Genomic DNA, 18,646 nt, shown 5'->3' on the forward strand with positions numbered 1-18,646 from the left:
CTGCTGCTTTCTAATCAAATTCGGGGCTGATGCAGAGTTGATTGAATCCTGCTGTTGGCTTGCTGATGGTGAAATGTTTGGTAGTTTTGCTATGTTTTGGTGAAGATGGGCTACTGATAAAAGATGCAATTCTCTGTGGTGAACTATGCTGCTATACAAGGACTGCTGTCTTTTGGGCTCAGTTAGTTGTTGAGGCCTACATCTGAATGGAGTTCCTGCTGTTCTAAGGTTTGAGTAGTAGATACAACAGTGTTGGGTCAATTGAAGTAATGCTGCATTGGTGGGCTGGGGGAGGGGTGGAAAACAAGTGTTTTTGGCAACTGGTATTTCAGGGGAATGATTGAATGCCTTGTTGATGCATGTCTCTTGCCTCACTGTGTTGTTTTCGGTTAGTTGTTTTCTTTTTGCCGTTGGATTCTCTCAAACTTTTGATGGTGTGCTAGCAAATGATAGGGCGGACTTATCGGTGCCAACCTAGTTGGGACTGGTTTGTTTCGTTTTGATGCTCTTTGCACTCATCGCTCTCTTTATTGATGTAATTATCTTTTGGTTCATCAATAAAATTTATCTTTTGTTGATCAAAAAAAAAAATGTATCATCTATGATAAAATTAATTGAGGAATTTATTAAAAAATTCTCTTTCAAATCTTTGTATCTTAATTAGTCCATAACATATTCTTATATTCTAATAAATTCTATTATTTGGACATTTGGTTCACCAAATCTTAATTATCATATTTAAGAAATTTTAAAGACAATTTTATCCTTACAAATATTTTTTGAACCTGCAACTTGGTGTGCACTATTTTGTACTTTTTGTGTATTAAACTTCATAATTTTTGTTGTACATATATATATATATATATTATGAAATTTATATTTTTAAAATCTAGTTAACGAGATTTATCAAATAAGATCTCATTTGAATATGTAACTTTATAAAATAAAAATAAATAAATAAATTTAATATTGTGAACATTAACACTCCCATGATATGAACATTCACATTAAATAAATTTGATTGTGTGAATGTTCACATTGACCACATTGGCACACTGTCAATGTAAACATTAATGCATATTCCATCCTATTATTATTAGGGATAATTTGATAACTATGTTACTTGTACAACTTGTTAGAATATAAGAAAATAATTTAGATTAAGTGGAATATAAATAGGTGAAGAGATATTTATGAATAAATGTGCCTTAAAATTTCAAACAATTTTTTTTTGGTTGGTGTGTGTGTGTGAATGTGATAAAATAATTTACTAACTCCTCTCTCCTTTTCTCTATATGCTAGGACTTATAATGGAAACTATTTTCTTTTGTTATAATTGTTTAAAATTTTAAATTGTATACTTTGATTCATGTTTTATAGATGTAGGGGGTGGAATTTTTTTCAGAGATTTAGGTGGCCGCTTAATATTTTCAAAAAAGAAAAAAACCTAAAAGTGGTGCGAATATAAAATTTAGAAATAATTAATGACTAATACGAATATAGTAAAAAGGGTTTTTTGCACCATTCCAAGTCCATTCTTGGCCTAGTGTTTGGAAACTTATTCCAACAAAAACTGGATTCAAGTTTCTACGCAATGCTAAGGAGTGAAACTGACGCCCAGTAAAACTGGCCACCGACTCCATATCACTTTTGGTGGGCTTGAGCGATTTAAGTATTTTTGGAAGCCATTGTACTCAATGAGATGAGAATCTATGAACTTGATTTTGGAGAAAGATGAGTGGCAAAGACGTCCCACTACGCATGCCAGAAATTTATAAGCACATTTCGTGTCTTGCAATAAAAAATAAATAAAAGACGCACAAAATTCAATTTTATTAATTTTCAAAATGTAGATACAAACTTATGTGGCTTACACCAATTGCACTCTGATTCAATCTCTAAAAATGATTGCAATCAAACAGTTGAAATAGTTGCTGCTTGTACCGAACCACTTATGTTTTGTTTGGTTGGGAGATTTGGAAAGGGATTTGGAAAGGAAAATGAAAAAGGTTGGTGAAATGTGAATAAAACATGTCTATTTTCACATAGTTTCACACATCTTTTCTCTTCTCTTTTTCAAATCCCTCCCTGAATCCTCAAACCAAACACAGCATTAATGAATTTCTTCAAATCCTCAAACAAAGAAGATTGAAGAAAATGAGTGTGATCAATGGCTTGAAAAGCATGAGCTTGAACAAACTTCAAATTAATCTGTCTGAAAATAAAGAAGTGGGGAAAGACTTCCTTTCAACCATAATTTGGGCATTGTGTGCTTAATAATCACAGAGCAAAACACTCATGAGACTACACACAAGACCGTAGAAGGGTCTTGATTTTTGAATATGTTATGTCAGTCATTATTCTAGCATTGTATGCATTAATGATCACATAGTGAAATGCTCACCAAGCTACACACAATACATAATAAGGGTCGTGAATTTGTAAAATAACATGTCAACCATTATTTGGACATTGTGTGCTTTAAATGATCATGGAGTGGAACACTCTTCAGACCACACACAATATCCCTCATAAAGGAAACGATTTTTAAAATTTGTAGGACATTATTTTTGACATTGTGTGCTTAAATGATCTGGCTAGGATTAACGGAAATGTAATACATAAATTAAACATGAAGGCTATGTTGTATAAATTGTGGGATCACATAGAACAAATAAATTCATATTTTATATTTGCAATTATAGACTACAACATCATGCTAGAAATTACAAATAGAAAAAGAAAAATACATAAAAATAAAATAGCAACAAAAGGCAAATCAAAGCATGCACTAGATAGTTTCCTTATAACACATTTGCTACCTCACCGGTTGGATGCTGGAGGTTGTTCGACGTCTGTCTCTCAGAATATGACAGTTGAACCAGCTACAACAAAAGCACCAACTGCATAGCCTCGGCGAACAAAACTAAGGCAGCACTCTCTCACTAGGAAGAATATAAAACTTAGAGGAAAAATTCTGAACACAAAAATAGCAAAAATTTCTTGTGTTGATGAATGAAGGAGAGGGTCTCCTTTTATATACATGGAAGGAGAGAGGAAAAAGCTCTTGCAACAAATGCAAGAGATTTAATTTTGCAAAACTCTCAATTGATGGCAAGACTTAATTTTGCAGAACTCCCATTTGATGGCTTTAATCCATCATCATTATAGAAGAGTTACACCCATTTTATAAACATGTGTAATGTATATAATTCTGCAGCCATTTTTTTCAACATCTCTTTCATGAAATCAACTTAATGAGTCAATTTCTTATTCAAATCTTAATGATTTTTTATTATTGTTTTTGTGGTGTAAAGATCTCACTACAAAGAATCTAAACTCACTTTACTCCATCTCAATTGAGAATTGGCACCCACTTTAATATTGCATTGAAATCACCAAAAAAATTATTATTTTTCCAGCAGGCTATATCAGGCTTAACCTATAAGATAATACTGGAAATAAAAATGACAGTTATACCAGACAGCAAAAATGTGAAGCGCAAAAATTTTTAAAAAGTTGTATTCAGTGCCCCGGACCGTAAAGGTTAGAAGAATCCTTACTGGAGTTTTGACAAAGCGAAAAAGAGGCATATTAGGTTACAGTGTCAAGCCCCAGTTGGACAATACCAATTCCTACCATTCCCAATCAATCACTTTGCATCTGGACTAGTTAGGGAAAAAAGAAAAGAAAAGAAAAGAAAAGAGAAGCATTGTATAAAAAAGAACAGTTTACATATATACAAATAAATATTTACACATACAAAGAGGGAAGGAGTCGTAAACTATTGTCCATACATGAACCTAAATATATTGATTGCCTACTTGAAGTTCAATTTATTTGCTCGCAAAGCAAATAGCAACCCTTAAACACTATAGTGATTGTTTTGTGCCATTTCATTGTCGGTACAATATACACTATCAGAAACAGAAAAGATTATTATTATAAAAAAATTAAAAAAAAAACACTTAAATTAAGATTTGCATGATAAGAGCTTTACACTTGTTTTTACGATCATTAATCACTACAACATATAAGAGTTTTAAGGACCAAAATATTTTAATCTCTAAAAGTAAAACTTTTGTTACAAAAGACATTTAAGAACCAATTGCCATCGTCATAAAGATAGGTGCTAAAAAATCATCCTGAAAAATCAAAAACAAGACTTTTAACAACAAAATTTTGAAAATGTCCGTAATAAATAAACTTCTACGGACAAAATAATATTATTTCAAAATGATTTATGTTTTAACACAAAAAGTTTAATCCCAAAAGAATAATAATTCATCACTAATGTCTAATTTTTATTGCTAAAAATATGATGACGACACTTTTTATAACAAAATTATTTAGTCTCTAAAAAATAATTTTATCCCAAAATTTTAGTCTTTAAAACTCTAATTTTTTTGTAGTGAATCTCGAATTTGTTTGATTGAAATGTGTTCAGTTTGCCCGTGTCATAGGGCCGATTTGGAAAGGATTTTGTTTTAGCAGCTTCTTAGGATAAAGTTATTTCACAAAAACAAAAGAAAAAAAAAAGCCCTGATCAGCTTGGTAAATGCTAAAAAAGGTTACTTTTTGTTAGTGAGCCCTTTACTTTCTTGTATAACCATGAAAGGTCAAAAAAATAACAAATACCACCATAGTGATTAAATATTTTCAAAGACACTGCTGGATTGTAGCATTTTCCTCTTCAGAGTAATGAATATTCTAACTAATTAAACCATAAAAATTATCCACTAAAAAATATTGTTCATCCATGAAAGTCATAAACTATCCATAAAAAAGGGCTACACAAATCACTGGAGTCACAGAGACAATTTATTACATCATCATTCTCAACCATGGCAGAACCACCATAATTATCGACATGAAAAATAATTCACTTTCCCCTACAACCTCCTACTCCTAGTTTTCTTCAGAGACTCCTAGGATGGATAACAAAATCAAATCTATGAATGACAAATATCAACCCGATCATATTTCTTGTTGAATAAAAAATTGGAGCACCGTGCGAGCCTTCTGCACCATGCATAATTTTTATTTGAAACCGTTATTTTGTTGCAAACATAATCATCTACAACATCAACATATCCTAGCTCCATTCTAGGTTTAGCAATCTCTCCTGTTATAAAACTGTAATTACGATTTTTCAGTGTCTGATTAAAATACATTCTCAGTTTCAAGTGGAGGACTTGCTCAACCCTGCCCAAGACACAGGTGATGGTTTCCACATAAGGGAAACAGTTCCAACAGGGAACCAATCATGCCAAGGAGACAGTGGGCAAACAAAAGATTGGTTTCTTCTAGGATGGCATTCCGCATTCCCAAATACCAACAGAACGCAGAACACAAACAGTATAGTTTTCTCTCATGGTCATACTATCAAACAAATACTGTATAAATCCAAAATCCACAACCATAAACAAATAGACATAGCAATGAAGAACGCATATAATATAAACATACAAAAGGGTGAACATTGAATAGTAGCAAACCTTTTCTTGGACAGGACCCTTCGACTTGAGGTAGCTTCTTAGGGAGCATTATACTCACAAACCACAATATGCTGCAACTGGTCATCCACCAAACAGGAAGTCGGTGAACAAATAGATTCAATAGCTAACACACAACCAGATGGCCTCCTTTACAGCTGCACAACTTGTAAATATTTGGGGCAAACATGGGAAAACCATCACACCTTAAGAGGCAACTTCATGGGGGTGCAAGCACGGTAAGATCAAAGCAGTTTAGGGGCAATAAAGAAACAGCAGAAAATCAGGACACTGAACTACAGTAAGTGCTTTAGGTGCTTTTATATTAGGTTAATTTTAACTAACTACCCCACATAGGAGTAACACCACTGAAAATTAATTCAGTTGTCCAGTATGAATGCAGCTAAACCATAATAGTTTTTAACACTTTATTATAATTCCTTCTACAACAAAACAATCTAAGTAGTTTACAGTTATTTTATGAAAGAAATATAATTCGCTGATGTCAAGCTCCAGAACTGGGACACCAATGAATGAATGCTCTATAGCACATTGGAGGAAAGAAAGGAAGGCAAACATACAACATGGTCCTCCAACTGCTTGAAAGAGCTGCACTTTTATCTCTATGTACAAAAACAAGCAACCCAGTGAAACCCAAACTATTGTTTCATCTTAAATTCTTGTTCTTCAGAGAATAATCAACAGAGAATTCATGCAGGCCTTAGCCCTTTCACAGCCGCAGCAAATATCTGAATATTCATTGGTAGAGTCAGTAAGTTGCGTAATTCAAAATGCATATCAAATTCCAGAAATTGAAAATTAGAGTTAGACCTATGAAGTTATTATGGGCCCATGAAAGGGGGGGGGGGGGGGGGGAGGAATGTTTTTTTCCCCCTGATTAATGTCCTATTCAAGGAATTTTTAAAAAAGCACATTTCCTAATACTGCACTTACACTCCGTTTGGATTGTGTGGTGAGAAAAGAAAAGAAATTATTGTGTTTTCTCATTATCATGTTTGGATGAGTAAGAGGCAAAGTATTTAATAGAGGGATATAGGTGAGAGTTCTTTTTTTTTTTTTTGGATAAATAAATAGACTTTATTAAAAGAGCATCAAGATGATGCAAAAAATACAAAACTCCAAAGGGAAAGTTACCAACTCCTAATCAATGATATCATTTAAAAAATCTAAAAAAACAAACAAATCCGAATCAAACTTCCTCTCCATCTAACTATACAAAACTATAAGAAGATGATTCTCAAGCTAAGAACATTATGATGAACCTCTTGAAAAGTTGGCCTATTATGCTCTAACCAAACTAGCCACATCAAACAAAGAGGCAATAATGACCACAAAAGTTGCCGACAGCGACCGACCCGAGCTCCACACTAGCTCCACAACATATCCATCACCCTCTGCAGCTAAACCAGAGCAAATAAGTCCCCACAAACAACTAGCCACAGGACAATGCCAAAAAAAATGATTCACAAACTCTGCATCTGCACAAAACAAGCAAGACCGATTCACTAAAATATAACCATGCCGCACCAAATTATCAATCGCAAGATTCTAACCTAAGACCACCGTCCACATAAAGAAAGAAATCTTAGAAGGAACCCCCGACACCCAAATGCTCTTCCAAGGAAAATCCCTCTCCACCTCCCCCACCAGAACCCTGTAAAAGAACGAAACAGAACAGAGCCCCTTTGCCCCCACAACATTCCACCCCAAGACATTCTCCCCCACCCCAGTCACACCCAACCCAACCAATATAAATACCCCATAACTCCATCAATTGATCAACCTCCCAATCTTGAATCGACCGCCGCAAGTGAATATCCCAAACCACCACATCCCCACCCCCCAAATAAGATGCCACCATAGCTTCCTGATCCCCCACAATGCCAAAAATCAAAGGACAATGATCCTCCAGCAAAGCCTCGCCACACCACCTATCCTTCCAGGAGCGCACCCTCATCCCATAACCCATCCGGAATCCCACCCTGTCCCAAAACTCCACCCTCTCCAACCAAATACCTTTCCATAAACCACAACCATGGGAACCAATCACATCCCCTGACCCCCAGTCCCCCCTAACCAACCCATACTTACCAACCACCACCCGTCTCCATAGCTGCTTTGGTTCCCAAGCAAAGCGCCACAGCCACTTACCCAACATAGCTCTGTTGAAAGTCACCAAGACCCCCAACCCCTGCCTTTTTCGGTTGACAAATCCGTCCCCAGTCCACCAAATGATAACGAAAATCTTCCTTTGTATTTTAATGGGCAATCTCAATATTATAAAAAAATAAAAAATTTAAAAAAATAAAAAATACACTAGCAATCAATTTGTTTCTCACCAAATCTCACCACTTTTGACGAGAAATGAAACCTATTAAATAAGGGTTCTTTTTCTCTTCATTTTGCACCACTTCTCATCATTTCTCACCAAACTTATATACCACACATGAGAAAACAGTTCTCTTTTTTTCATTTCTTATAATTTCTCACCAAATCACTTGATCCAAACAGACTGTTAGGAAATTCTTGGAGAGATCATAAGAATTTACTATAACGCTAGAGAAAAGATTACAAACCTTAGAAGAAGGCCCAGGATGATGGCTTAGTTTAGCATGAGAAAACTGTTTGTGGCTATTGCTAGTTCCTTCATGCTCGGAGTGACTGTTGGGCTCATTGTTATGACATACCAGAGTGCCCACCTCATCAGCAGCCATCTTATGCACAACCAAAGAGTTGCTATTCAGTTGACGTGGTCTAGTAAAATGCTCTACTACATGTCGATTCTTGAAGGCATTGGTTTCTAAATTCTGACCCTTCTTTGAGTACTGTGATGCTGCTGCACATGCACCAGCTATGGCTGCATTGAGACTTGATGATTTCTCCACTTCAGATGCTTTAGAATCTGGGAAGCACACAGAAATCGATCCAGGCTTCAAGGAAAAAGGATCACGTGGATTCGGAAGTTGGAACTTCACAGGTAGTGGACTTTCAACTGGAACAAGACCTCCCACAGCAGCCTCGTATATCTGTGTATTGTCGTCAAATTGTCAATCGAATCATGAATCATTTTGCTAAAATTGTGAATTGTGAATCGTAATATTCACTTGATTAATAAAACAAAATTATATATGCATATACAAATAAAATCATCAATACAATTAGTTGATATCTTTCTTATTTTGTGAAAATGATGTCGTTTCAACATTATGGAAACAAAACTGAATCAATTGAATCATTGTGAATCGCGATGAATCGTAGTGAAACACAATTGAATCATAATACTCACTAAATTAAATATTCAATTGCACAAATCAAATCGTTTTGTTTGAAACTCATACCAAATCGTGGATCTTAAAATTCTACCAAGCAACAGTATAAATGAGCACAAAAGTGATCACTTGAATGTGCATATGGACAAACACAGACACCTAATTTTTAGCTCCACAAATACCTTTCTTTCCAAGTTATAGACACCATGATATCCGCGCATCTCCATTGGGACAACCAATTTCTACATTGAGGGAAATAATCCAATCAGCATGGTCAATGTGCAGAACAGTATGCATTTGATGTACAATTATTGGTAAAGAAATTTAGAACTAAGAGTACACAACAGTACAAAACCACCTACTTGTGGCTCTTCACAGAGCCAGCAAAAATTTGTCAGCCCTTCCAGCCTCACCTGTAACGAAGAAATGGCCTACATCAACTCAAAATGGCCCTGAGGTAAATGTAAACTTTATCATAGCAATTGTTTAATAATCATCATATTGAAACGGAAAAACAAAAAGGAAAAATGTTTGGTTGCCCACCCCTTCAGGCACCTCTTTCCAACATGCTAGTTCCTCGCATCTAAGACAACCAACCACTTCAATGCAACCTGTATTATGGACAAAAACATTCAAGTTTGTAAGAATATTTCTGATACATCTATAAATACATAGATAATTTTTACTACAAAAAACATTTAAATATCTTGATTTTACAATCTAATAAAGAAATAATCAGAAAAATTACAGCTATAAAGATCTTTTCAAACTTTTACGATTCACTGGACAAAAGAGCCTTTTATGCTCAATGTGATCTATTTTCTTTGTTCCCAATTGCCCTTGTTCTTCATTGTATGCTCTGCATCAACATCTCTCTTCATGTGAAAAAGGTGGTCAAGGCAGATGAGGAAGCTGATAAAAACAGTTTAAAAGGCATCAAGATGTCCTAAGGTGATCAAAGATATAGTTTCATCCTACTCAAGTGATTTGGAATGTTTGTGTATTAAAGTAGGAGTGTGTCTATGGTCTTCGTCTTCGTCCCATAATAAGATCAATACTAATGATTTGTTTCAAATAAGGAGACCTAATTACTTTTTTGCTCCCTCAATGGTGCACTTAGTATAGAAGGGATGAAGAAAGCATTGACATCTTTTTATGCATTGTCCTGTGACTTTATCATTGTAGCGTAATTTGTTTTATATGGTGGATGTGGAGTGGTGGCTCCTCCCTCTTCTATACAAGTGCTTCTTATTGATTGTAGGAGATTTGGATCCAAAGCGGAAGCTCAAGTTCTTTGGGATTGTGTTAATTTTGCTATAATTTGGGAGATTTGATCAAACAGGAACATTAGATTTTTTAAAGATAAATTTGGGGATATAGAAGGAATGTGATAAGATTTGTTAAGTATATTCCTTTTCACCTTCATTCTCTTCTTTTTTATGGTTGTGTTTGGTTCATAGATTTGGGAAGGGATTTGGAAAAAAAAAAAAAAAGAAAAGAAAGAGAAAAAGGCGTGTGCAACTATGTGAAACGTATGTGTATTTTATTCACATTTCACCTACCTTTTCTCTTTCCTTTTCCAAATCTCTCTCCAAATCCATGAACCAAACACAGCCTAAGTGTGATTCCTTTCTTTTTTGATTAGTAGGAGCTAGAGGGTTGTGTGTGATTTGTAAACTTTTGATTGATTTTTACATTTTTGGTGGACATCTTGTCCTCCACCTAGTCTCGTATTTTCCCTTTTAAGCTATTAACAGAAATTTTATTGCCCATTAAAAAAAATTTCACATCAATGGAAATATTAATTTATCATCTAACTACTAGAAACTACTATTATAGCATCTTTTGTTGAAATGGAGATACCAAGTCGGACACAAAGCCAATCTACAATTCATATTGTTTTGAGGTTACCAATGTAAGGCAATTACACTACTCAACTCATCCAAGTCTACTTATTACATAAACTCCCACAAAGATGCTAACATCTAACTACCAACATCATTTGGCAATTCAATCATATGAAATGAACAAATCCAACTGAAAGTGTAAGTAGTTTGCCTGAATTATTCATTACAGACAGATAAAAATATAGAGACAAAAAAGTATATCAAATTTGATGTTTTCTCTGGCTACCTCTAACAAAAGATAGTCTCTTGCAAATCAATTTAGATGGAAAAACAAACCTTACTATGCATCAAGAACTATTTTAAATGTGAGCCTTTAAAATTAAAAACAATACAAAAGTAACAGAAAAAAACAAAAAAAACAAAAAAGGAAAATATCAAGAATCATAGAGTCATGTGATAGCAGAAATTCCAAAATCTGAATACCAAGAAGTCTTGAAACCGGATAATGCTGTGGAAACTTCAGATCCGTAATCCCATTCACAGCATATATTTCTCTGTAGAAGTCCTCCATTGCTTTAATGGTAGCATCGTCTGGAACCTTACCAGCAGCATGGATCCAAAGACGGCCTTCAAGATACAAGATTTACCACACTTAAAAATAACTTCAATAAGAGGAAAAAGAGGGTAATGTGCTTTTAGGTGCAAATTGAATAATTAAATGATTTACTAAATTGAGTGACAATATAAGTTGTATCTGTCTGATAACTACAATATAGTAATCCATTTAATGAATTCCACAATCCAGATACTAACCCAGCACTATCTACGTGCTCACCTATCATACATGTGTTTATATAGGATTTTAATCAAATTAAATGTTTATAGAACATAAAAGAGCTGCTTGTTTTCTTGACATTTATCGAATTTAATGTAACTTCCCTCACTTTTAGGTCTCAAAAATTAGAAACAAATGAGTGTTGCTGACTAATGTAAGTGGAATGTTTCTCCTCAAGAACAACTACGCAGTATAAAGCAAAATTCCCACCTATTGTCACCATGATCAATGTGGATATAGACCCAGCAACCAAGTTAGGTTGAAAATTAAATCTTTTTACCCAATTTGGAAACCTAAAAAGATACTAAAAGTGGTCTTGTCTTTTGGTCAGGAAACTAGCCTCCAAGTTATAAAATAAAAATTGAAAAAACAAAACAAAAAAACTGCTTATAAGAAAACCCAAGAATCACAACTGAATAAACTGGAGTGTCAACATTGATGTTTTCAAAAGTTGTGCTAAAATATTTTAAGATTCATAAGAACTAGTTAAAACCATACACTACTAGGAATTCAGGATGTCAAGGATATATTCCAACTTTCCAATACTAATAGCTATACACCTTTCAACCAAAGAATAGCACATTATCCCTGCTTTCCACTAAACAGATTCAATAAATTTTCTTCACCCTCAATATTGTGTTTTAGTTAACTATTTATAAAAATCTTGTACTTTTGAAATAATTTACCAAAATGCAGCACTTTTTGAAATCACAACTTCAAGTCGCAATTTCAAGTTACGATTTTGTGCTGAGTCGGCCAAACTTCATGTCGACAACTTAACTAGCATGGTGAAGTTGAAATAAAAGGTTGAGCATATACATACACTTATACATAAACTGAACCCCTCTCCTTCAGCCATTCTAGCATATCCAAGAATTAAATTTAGTACTAAGAGTGAAATAGCAGATTCAACATATGCTGGCAAAGTTGCACAAAACAATATTTCAATTAAAAATCCGTATTTGCGAAATTATTTTAAAAACTACAGTAATTTTATTAATAATTAGTTAAAATACAATATTTTGGCAAAAGATCAAACCAATGAAAAAACCCAACAAGCCACCAGATCATAGCAGGAGCGACAGAGCATGATTGTAACTTCGGCTATTAATGGAATGATTTAGAACCAAGCCAACTCATATATACATATACACGCACACAAAAGCAGTTCAATTCCGAAAGTTCTCACAGAAACCAAACAGGTTAAACAAAGTGATCATTATTAGGATTGTGAAGAATAGAGACAAAGGGGTTTTGAAGTGTTTTTCCTTCTCAGCAACCAAACAGGTTAAACATCAAAAAAACAACTGAATATAGCAGAGAAAACAAAGTGAAAATTAGGGTTAGGGTTAGGTTTTTGAAGAATTGAGAGAGAAGGGGTTTAAGAGTGGGTTTTGGGGTTTGTTACAAACCTCTAATAGGGGCAGGCCAAGACCTGCCTTCGATGCGCTTAATGCCATGAACGAGCAGTGAAGCCCATGGTTGGTGCATCGTCAGACACTGGTTCCTGTACATGCCATTGTTTCTCCTTTCCATTCTCTCTCTCTCTCTCTCGTTCTCTCTCTTTCAAAACGTATTGAATTATAAATTCGTCCATATTCATTTGTTGGGGACGTTTGTGATCAACAAAATGAAGGACGTAGTGGGTTTGATTTGAGTTTTTTAAATTAAATTTTTTGGGGACGTTTGTGATCAACAAAATGAAGGACGTAGTGGTTTGATTTAAGTTTTTTAAATTAAATTTTTTGAGAATTGGATTTTTTAATTTTTAGTTGATATTTTTAAAATTTTAAATATTTTTTTATATATTTAGATGTATTTAAAAATTAAAATATTTGTGAAAAAATATTTTTAAAAATTAATATATATATATATATAAATACGAAAAATGTATTAAATTTTCGTATTTTTTGAATTTTTGGTATTTAGTAAATCTTTTTTAAAAAAATTCACAAAAATTATATTTTTAAAATATATTTATGTTAGGTGTGTCTAAAAATTAAAAAAATTGCTTAAAATATTTAAAAAATTCAATGAAAACAAAAAAAATACAAAAAATAAGAAAGTAAAATTTTTTGAAAAATATTTTTAGAAAACTTAAACCAAGCAAAGTGATAGTTTTTTTTTTTGACATTTGATAAATAAAAAAAAATTAGCAAATGATTCGTATAATGCACGTATTATTTTTATAAAAAATATATTTAATGGTATAATGTGTATTATATAATAGTTTGAATTTAAATTTAAAATCCAAATTAAAGTATGATTTTAATTATTTATTTTGATAATATTTGCCGCTATCGTTCTATAAAATTGTTACTTAAATATTTATATATATATATATATATATATATATTAATTTTAGTTAAATTATTTATATATTTTGATAATTTTAATTATATTGTATTATAAAAGTGTAATTATCATATAATAATTTTGTATGATATATATTAAATTATAAAATAATAAAATAAATACTCATTTTGATATTAAAAGTAATATTTAAATTAGAAGAAGAATTAGTAACATAAAATTAAAAATAACTCTAACTACTTAATTTTCTTTTTATATTCATTTGGAAAATAAAAATATGTAGAAATATAAATTATATAAAATTTATTAAAAAATTAAATATAAATATGTTATAGTTTGATTATCATATAATAATTTTAGATGATATATATGTGGAGAGTTAGTTGAATTATCATATAATTGTTTTATACAATATATATGTATGTGTGTGTGGAGGGATAAAAACATTGACCGAAAGTCCAGAGGTAAAAACATTGGCCCAAAGTCTAAACTCAAGCCCAAGTCCAAGCCTAGCCCAATAGAACGAATCGAGAGAAAAGCTTAGATCATCGATAGGTCCATAAGACGAAAAGACAGTGTTACGTAACCAAAGTCTAAGTAAAATCGCCTTCTAGAAGAAAATCTGCAGAATGCAGGGATGCCCTTAGATCTATTCATAATCAACAGTGAGAACCGCAATTGTCAGAGATAGGGGCATAGGTTCAGCTAACCCAAACGACACAACCATCTGATGATCTTAATCGAACGGAGGGAGCAATTGGCAACTTTGTTTGACGCGCACAGCAAGATGATCCAACGATAAAGGATCAAAACAACCTGGCCACTTGTCTGACCAAAGTCTGGTAGTTAGCAGAGCCCTTACATTAAGGCCACGTTTGTTTGGCGAATTAAATTGGATGAGATTGTCAGTAAGGGGATAGTTAGTGAAGAAATTATTAATGTGTGAATTGTTAGTGAGGAGATTAGGTGAAATTGTGTTTGTTTTGATAATATAATGTTGAAGATGGTTAGTGATAGGATTGTTAAATTATTCTTATAAAAAATCTAACAAAAATAATTTCTATATTAAAAAAATATCTAAAACAAATATAATTTATTTTTTAAAAATAACAAGTTGCAATTGCTAAAGAAAAAAAAATTGTTCCGGTCAACCGGCCGGACGTCCAGGAGGATGTCCAGGTGGACAACCAGGTAGACCCAATCTACTTACTATTTTCCTAATTCCACACTTTTCTTAGCCAAGATAATCCCCCTACCGAGCAGAATTACTAAGCCGCTCTGTGATGTCTCGGGTTTGAATTGTTTTATGTAGTGGTGTGACGCCCTCAAAATAATACAAATAACCCAACTCATAAGAGAAATGAATATAACATAATCAGTACACCTTCACATAACAGAATTCGTATTATAAAAGGGATTACATGCATTATACATTCATAAACGTTCATTCTGAATCTACAACGTATAATGTAAATTAATAACAGAAAATTAAATGCCTTATGGGCTTTTATCTTTCCAAGACATATCTTGGTTATGATCGAAAGTGAGCTTTGCTCATTACATCTTAAGCTCTTGGCTTTACAAAAAATATACAATCAAAACAAGAAGCCTTTGCTTCCAAAAGTTTCTCCGACGCTATTACCTTGGTGGAAGCATGCCATCATTACCTGAAAATGTTATGCCCAAGTAGGGTGAGCCACATCCCAGTACAAATAATCTAACACAGTGTATGGAATTTAGCAAAGGTATAAGTACACTATGCATATACAACGTCAAAGATAAAGGCATCCACATTTTTGTATGGTCTTCAATTTCCAAACTCAATCATTAAGCCATTTCCTTTCATTTCATTTAATTACATAAGCTAATTTCGTCATTTTTCAATAACCCAAATGAGATTACAACTTATTAGTTCTAGAACCACATTATCAACATGTAAGCACTTCAAACTTTTCTTTCACGGATATTTCGTCTGCGGGCAACCGTCAAACGAGACCCATGTATTCTTTCACGAATATTTCGTCCGCAGGCAGCCGTCAAACGGAACCCATGTAAACATAGGCTATACAAGTACTACAATTGCCATTTTACGAATATTTCGTCTGCGGGGCTAGGCACCCATGTATAATTTCGGGACTTTCACCCCAGATACTCCGGCTAACTTAATTGTAATAGAGTCAATCCCCTTTCTTCTCCAAAACAATCATTCTTACATATGCAATGTATTTAATCACAAGCTCAAATAATGGAGTACATCCTCTTTCCACTCCCAAATAACCATATATATACAATGTATATAAATATAGTCATATTCAATGACAAGTACAAGTGATTAGTTTTAATTCACCTAATTCACATGCAATTTCTACAACAATGATAGCTATCCTCCACCAATAACCCAATACAATTATTTCAAAACAGATATAAAATCTCATAACAGATAGTTCATTCGAAACTACCAAAGAATGGAGTAACACAAAACCAATCCCACCATTCATATCAACACCCTTTTAATTTCACATTTTCAATGTCAATTTCCATTATTTATACAAAATAATAATTTGATTCAATTAAGGCAAATCCTCAATTTTTCCCAAATATTAGCCAAGTGCCAAAATCATCAAATCATACACAATACAACATCATTTTCAAACCCCTCAAGCATTTATTTCACCTTCACCCAAAAACCCCTCATTCCATTTTATGCCCAAACCCTAGGTTTGCCTTAAAAACTCCCAAATCACCTCATTGTTACACAAGATACAAATAACTAAGCTAAATATATATGAAAGTGCAGAAAAGATCCCTATGTCAAGCTTAGAAGAGAGAGACGGGAAAAAAGCCCAAAAGTCGACGGCGACGAAACAACAACTTGCCCCGATCAAAACGAAGCTCTTGACAAGCTCTACACTTAATCTCAAAGGAGCAAGGCAAGGAGATGCTTCCAAGTGAGTAGATCTAAAGATCTTTAAGCAAAAGTGATTTTAGAGAGGGAGAGACTAACTCACAGTTTGGAGAGGGAAAAAGAGAAGAAAAGTAAAGAAAAGGTTGAGTGAGGGACCTATTTATAATGCTTGGTCAAAGTAAAATGAACTCCCAAAGTAAACCCAAAAGATCAAGTCAAAATCCCTAAAAAAGTAGCGCCTAAACCGGACTGAAATCTGGAAAAAAAAAAACTCGCAGGGGTTGACCCTTTCAGCAGAGGTGTCGATCCTTCAGACAGAAAAGCAAAGAGTGCAACAGGCAAGATGTCGACCTTTCCCAGACTGGTGTCGACACCAAATTCCAGCAAGCAACTCCCAGATTCAGCAACATACAAGGGTCGACCCTTCCCAGACTGGTGTTGAGCCTTGTAGACAGCAACAAGAAGCAGGTGTCGACACCACTAAGGCTGGTGTCGACCCTAAATTCCAGCAACACATACAGAAACTTCACCAATAGGTAAGGGTCGACCCTTAGGAGGGCTGGTGTCAACTCTAGAATAGAATTTCTAAGTTCCCAAACAATTTTTCAACGTAAACAAGCGTGAACGAACAATTCCGACGTATTTAAATCGATTCGTACTCCTCCAAAATCAAGATACAACAACACCAAAGATTTCCAAAATAAAATAAAGGATTCAAATACACTTCCCAAAAGCTTTGAAGGATACAGGTGCTACAAGTGGAATAATATGTACTTCTTTTGGTGTTTCATTCATAGTTTTAAGTAGTTGAAATTTCCTTCTACTCTTACTTAACCCCTCTTAATGTTTTCGAGTTGAAAATTTTGAACTTTGGAGGTTAGAACTTGCCTTAGGGTGTAAAATTATTTTTTGGGTTGCCTGGCAAAACTGCTTGTGCGGATTGGTGGAACCGCTCGAGCAGAACCACTCAGTGGAGGGGGTTTTACGGGCAAAATTTCTGCTCGTGCGAAATTAGGAACCACTCAAGTGGATTTAGGTGAAATTTTTGCGCTGTCCCTAGATCATTCTGCTCGTGAAGAGCAATGCCAAACAACTCGTGCGGATTTGGGATTCTGCTCGTGCAAATTTCGGCACATCAGTCTCGATTTCCATGCCCTTTTTCTCAAAACTGATCCAAAGGGAGGCGTTTTGACCACTTTTCAACTCTCGCTCTCTCTATATCCATATTTGCTCTCCCTTTTCTCTACAAACACACCAAATTTCAATATTCTCTCTAAGATTTAGCAAGTTCTACCAAGAACTTGAGAGGGCTTTTTACACCAAATCGAAGAGAGCGGCGAGGGCTACGTTTATAACCGAGCGGATCGTGTTTTTGTCGACTTTGATTTCTAAGGTTTCATCATCTTCATCTCCAAAACTTGAGGTATGGATAATCATTGAGTTATATATACATTTTTGCAAGTTTATACATGTTTTGAGTGATGAATTTGGGTTGTGGAACCCTAGTTTATGAATGGAGTTGATTTCATTTATTTTTCCCAAAACTCTTAAGAATATGAGTATGTTATAAGATGTGGGTGTGGTTTTGGAAAAATCTTTTCGAAAATGAAACAAAAACCTTGTTTTGATAAAACTCTAGAATTTGAGAATTTTGGAAAAAAGTTGTGAGATTGGCAATTGATGCTTGATAATTTACCATATGAGGAAATGATGGAGGAAATTCTATAGTTGTGTCAAATGAAGAGATTTCATGAGAAATTGTAGAAATTGAAAAGTTTGAGCTTGTTGTTGGTATTGTGGAAGAATAAATGCTACAAATGATGATCAACATGAGAAGCCTTCATGAATAATGTTATTGTTATATTGTCTCTTGGGGAAAAAAAAATACTATAATGTTATATTGATGAGAGATGTGGAATTTGATCACAATGGAGGATTGTGTGGATAATTGAGAAATTCCA

At 33.9% G+C, this 18,646-nt stretch overlaps 1 protein-coding gene across 3 annotated transcripts; it reads right to left on the reverse strand.

Moving 5' to 3' along the window:
* Window positions 1-5,792: 5,792 nt before the first annotated feature.
* Window positions 5,793-13,097, reverse strand: LOC114259923 (uncharacterized). Of its 3 annotated transcripts, none has more exons than XM_028199941.2 (7): window positions 12,880-13,097; window positions 11,116-11,259; window positions 9,329-9,396; window positions 9,148-9,198; window positions 8,968-9,027; window positions 8,093-8,542; window positions 5,793-6,244 (listed from the first exon to the last, which is right to left on the reverse strand). In XM_028199941.2, exons 1-7 carry the CDS (start codon window positions 13,001-13,003, stop codon window positions 6,206-6,208), a joined length of 936 nt encoding a protein of 311 aa, XP_028055742.2. In that variant the 5' UTR covers window positions 13,004-13,097; the 3' UTR covers window positions 5,793-6,205. The 3 variants fall into 3 exon arrangements, with proteins under 3 accessions (XP_028055742.2, XP_082767852.1, XP_028055743.2); XM_082911726.1 differs by lacking the exon at window positions 5,793-6,244 and adding an exon at window positions 6,563-6,910; XM_028199942.2 differs by lacking the exon at window positions 5,793-6,244 and adding an exon at window positions 6,563-6,994.
* Window positions 13,098-18,646: the final 5,549 nt, after the last annotated feature.

This window comes from Camellia sinensis, unplaced genomic scaffold, assembly GCF_055761805.1.
Source record: "Camellia sinensis isolate YWXY unplaced genomic scaffold, ASM5576180v1 Unanchor12, whole genome shotgun sequence".
NCBI lineage: Eukaryota > Viridiplantae > Streptophyta > Magnoliopsida > Ericales > Theaceae > Camellia > Camellia sinensis.

Coding starts and splice junctions, on each gene's coding strand:
- LOC114259923 (XM_028199941.2), bottom strand. CDS start 13,003: ATGGAAAGGAGAAACAATGGCATGTACAGGAACCAGTGTCTGACGATG. Junction 11,260..12,879: donor TTGGCCTGCCCCTATTAGAG/GTTTGTAACAAA, acceptor TGTATCTTGAAG/GCCGTCTTTGGATCCATGCT. Junction 9,397..11,115: donor TCCGGTTTCAAGACTTCTTG/GTATTCAGATTT, acceptor TCCATAATACAG/GTTGCATTGAAGTGGTTGGT.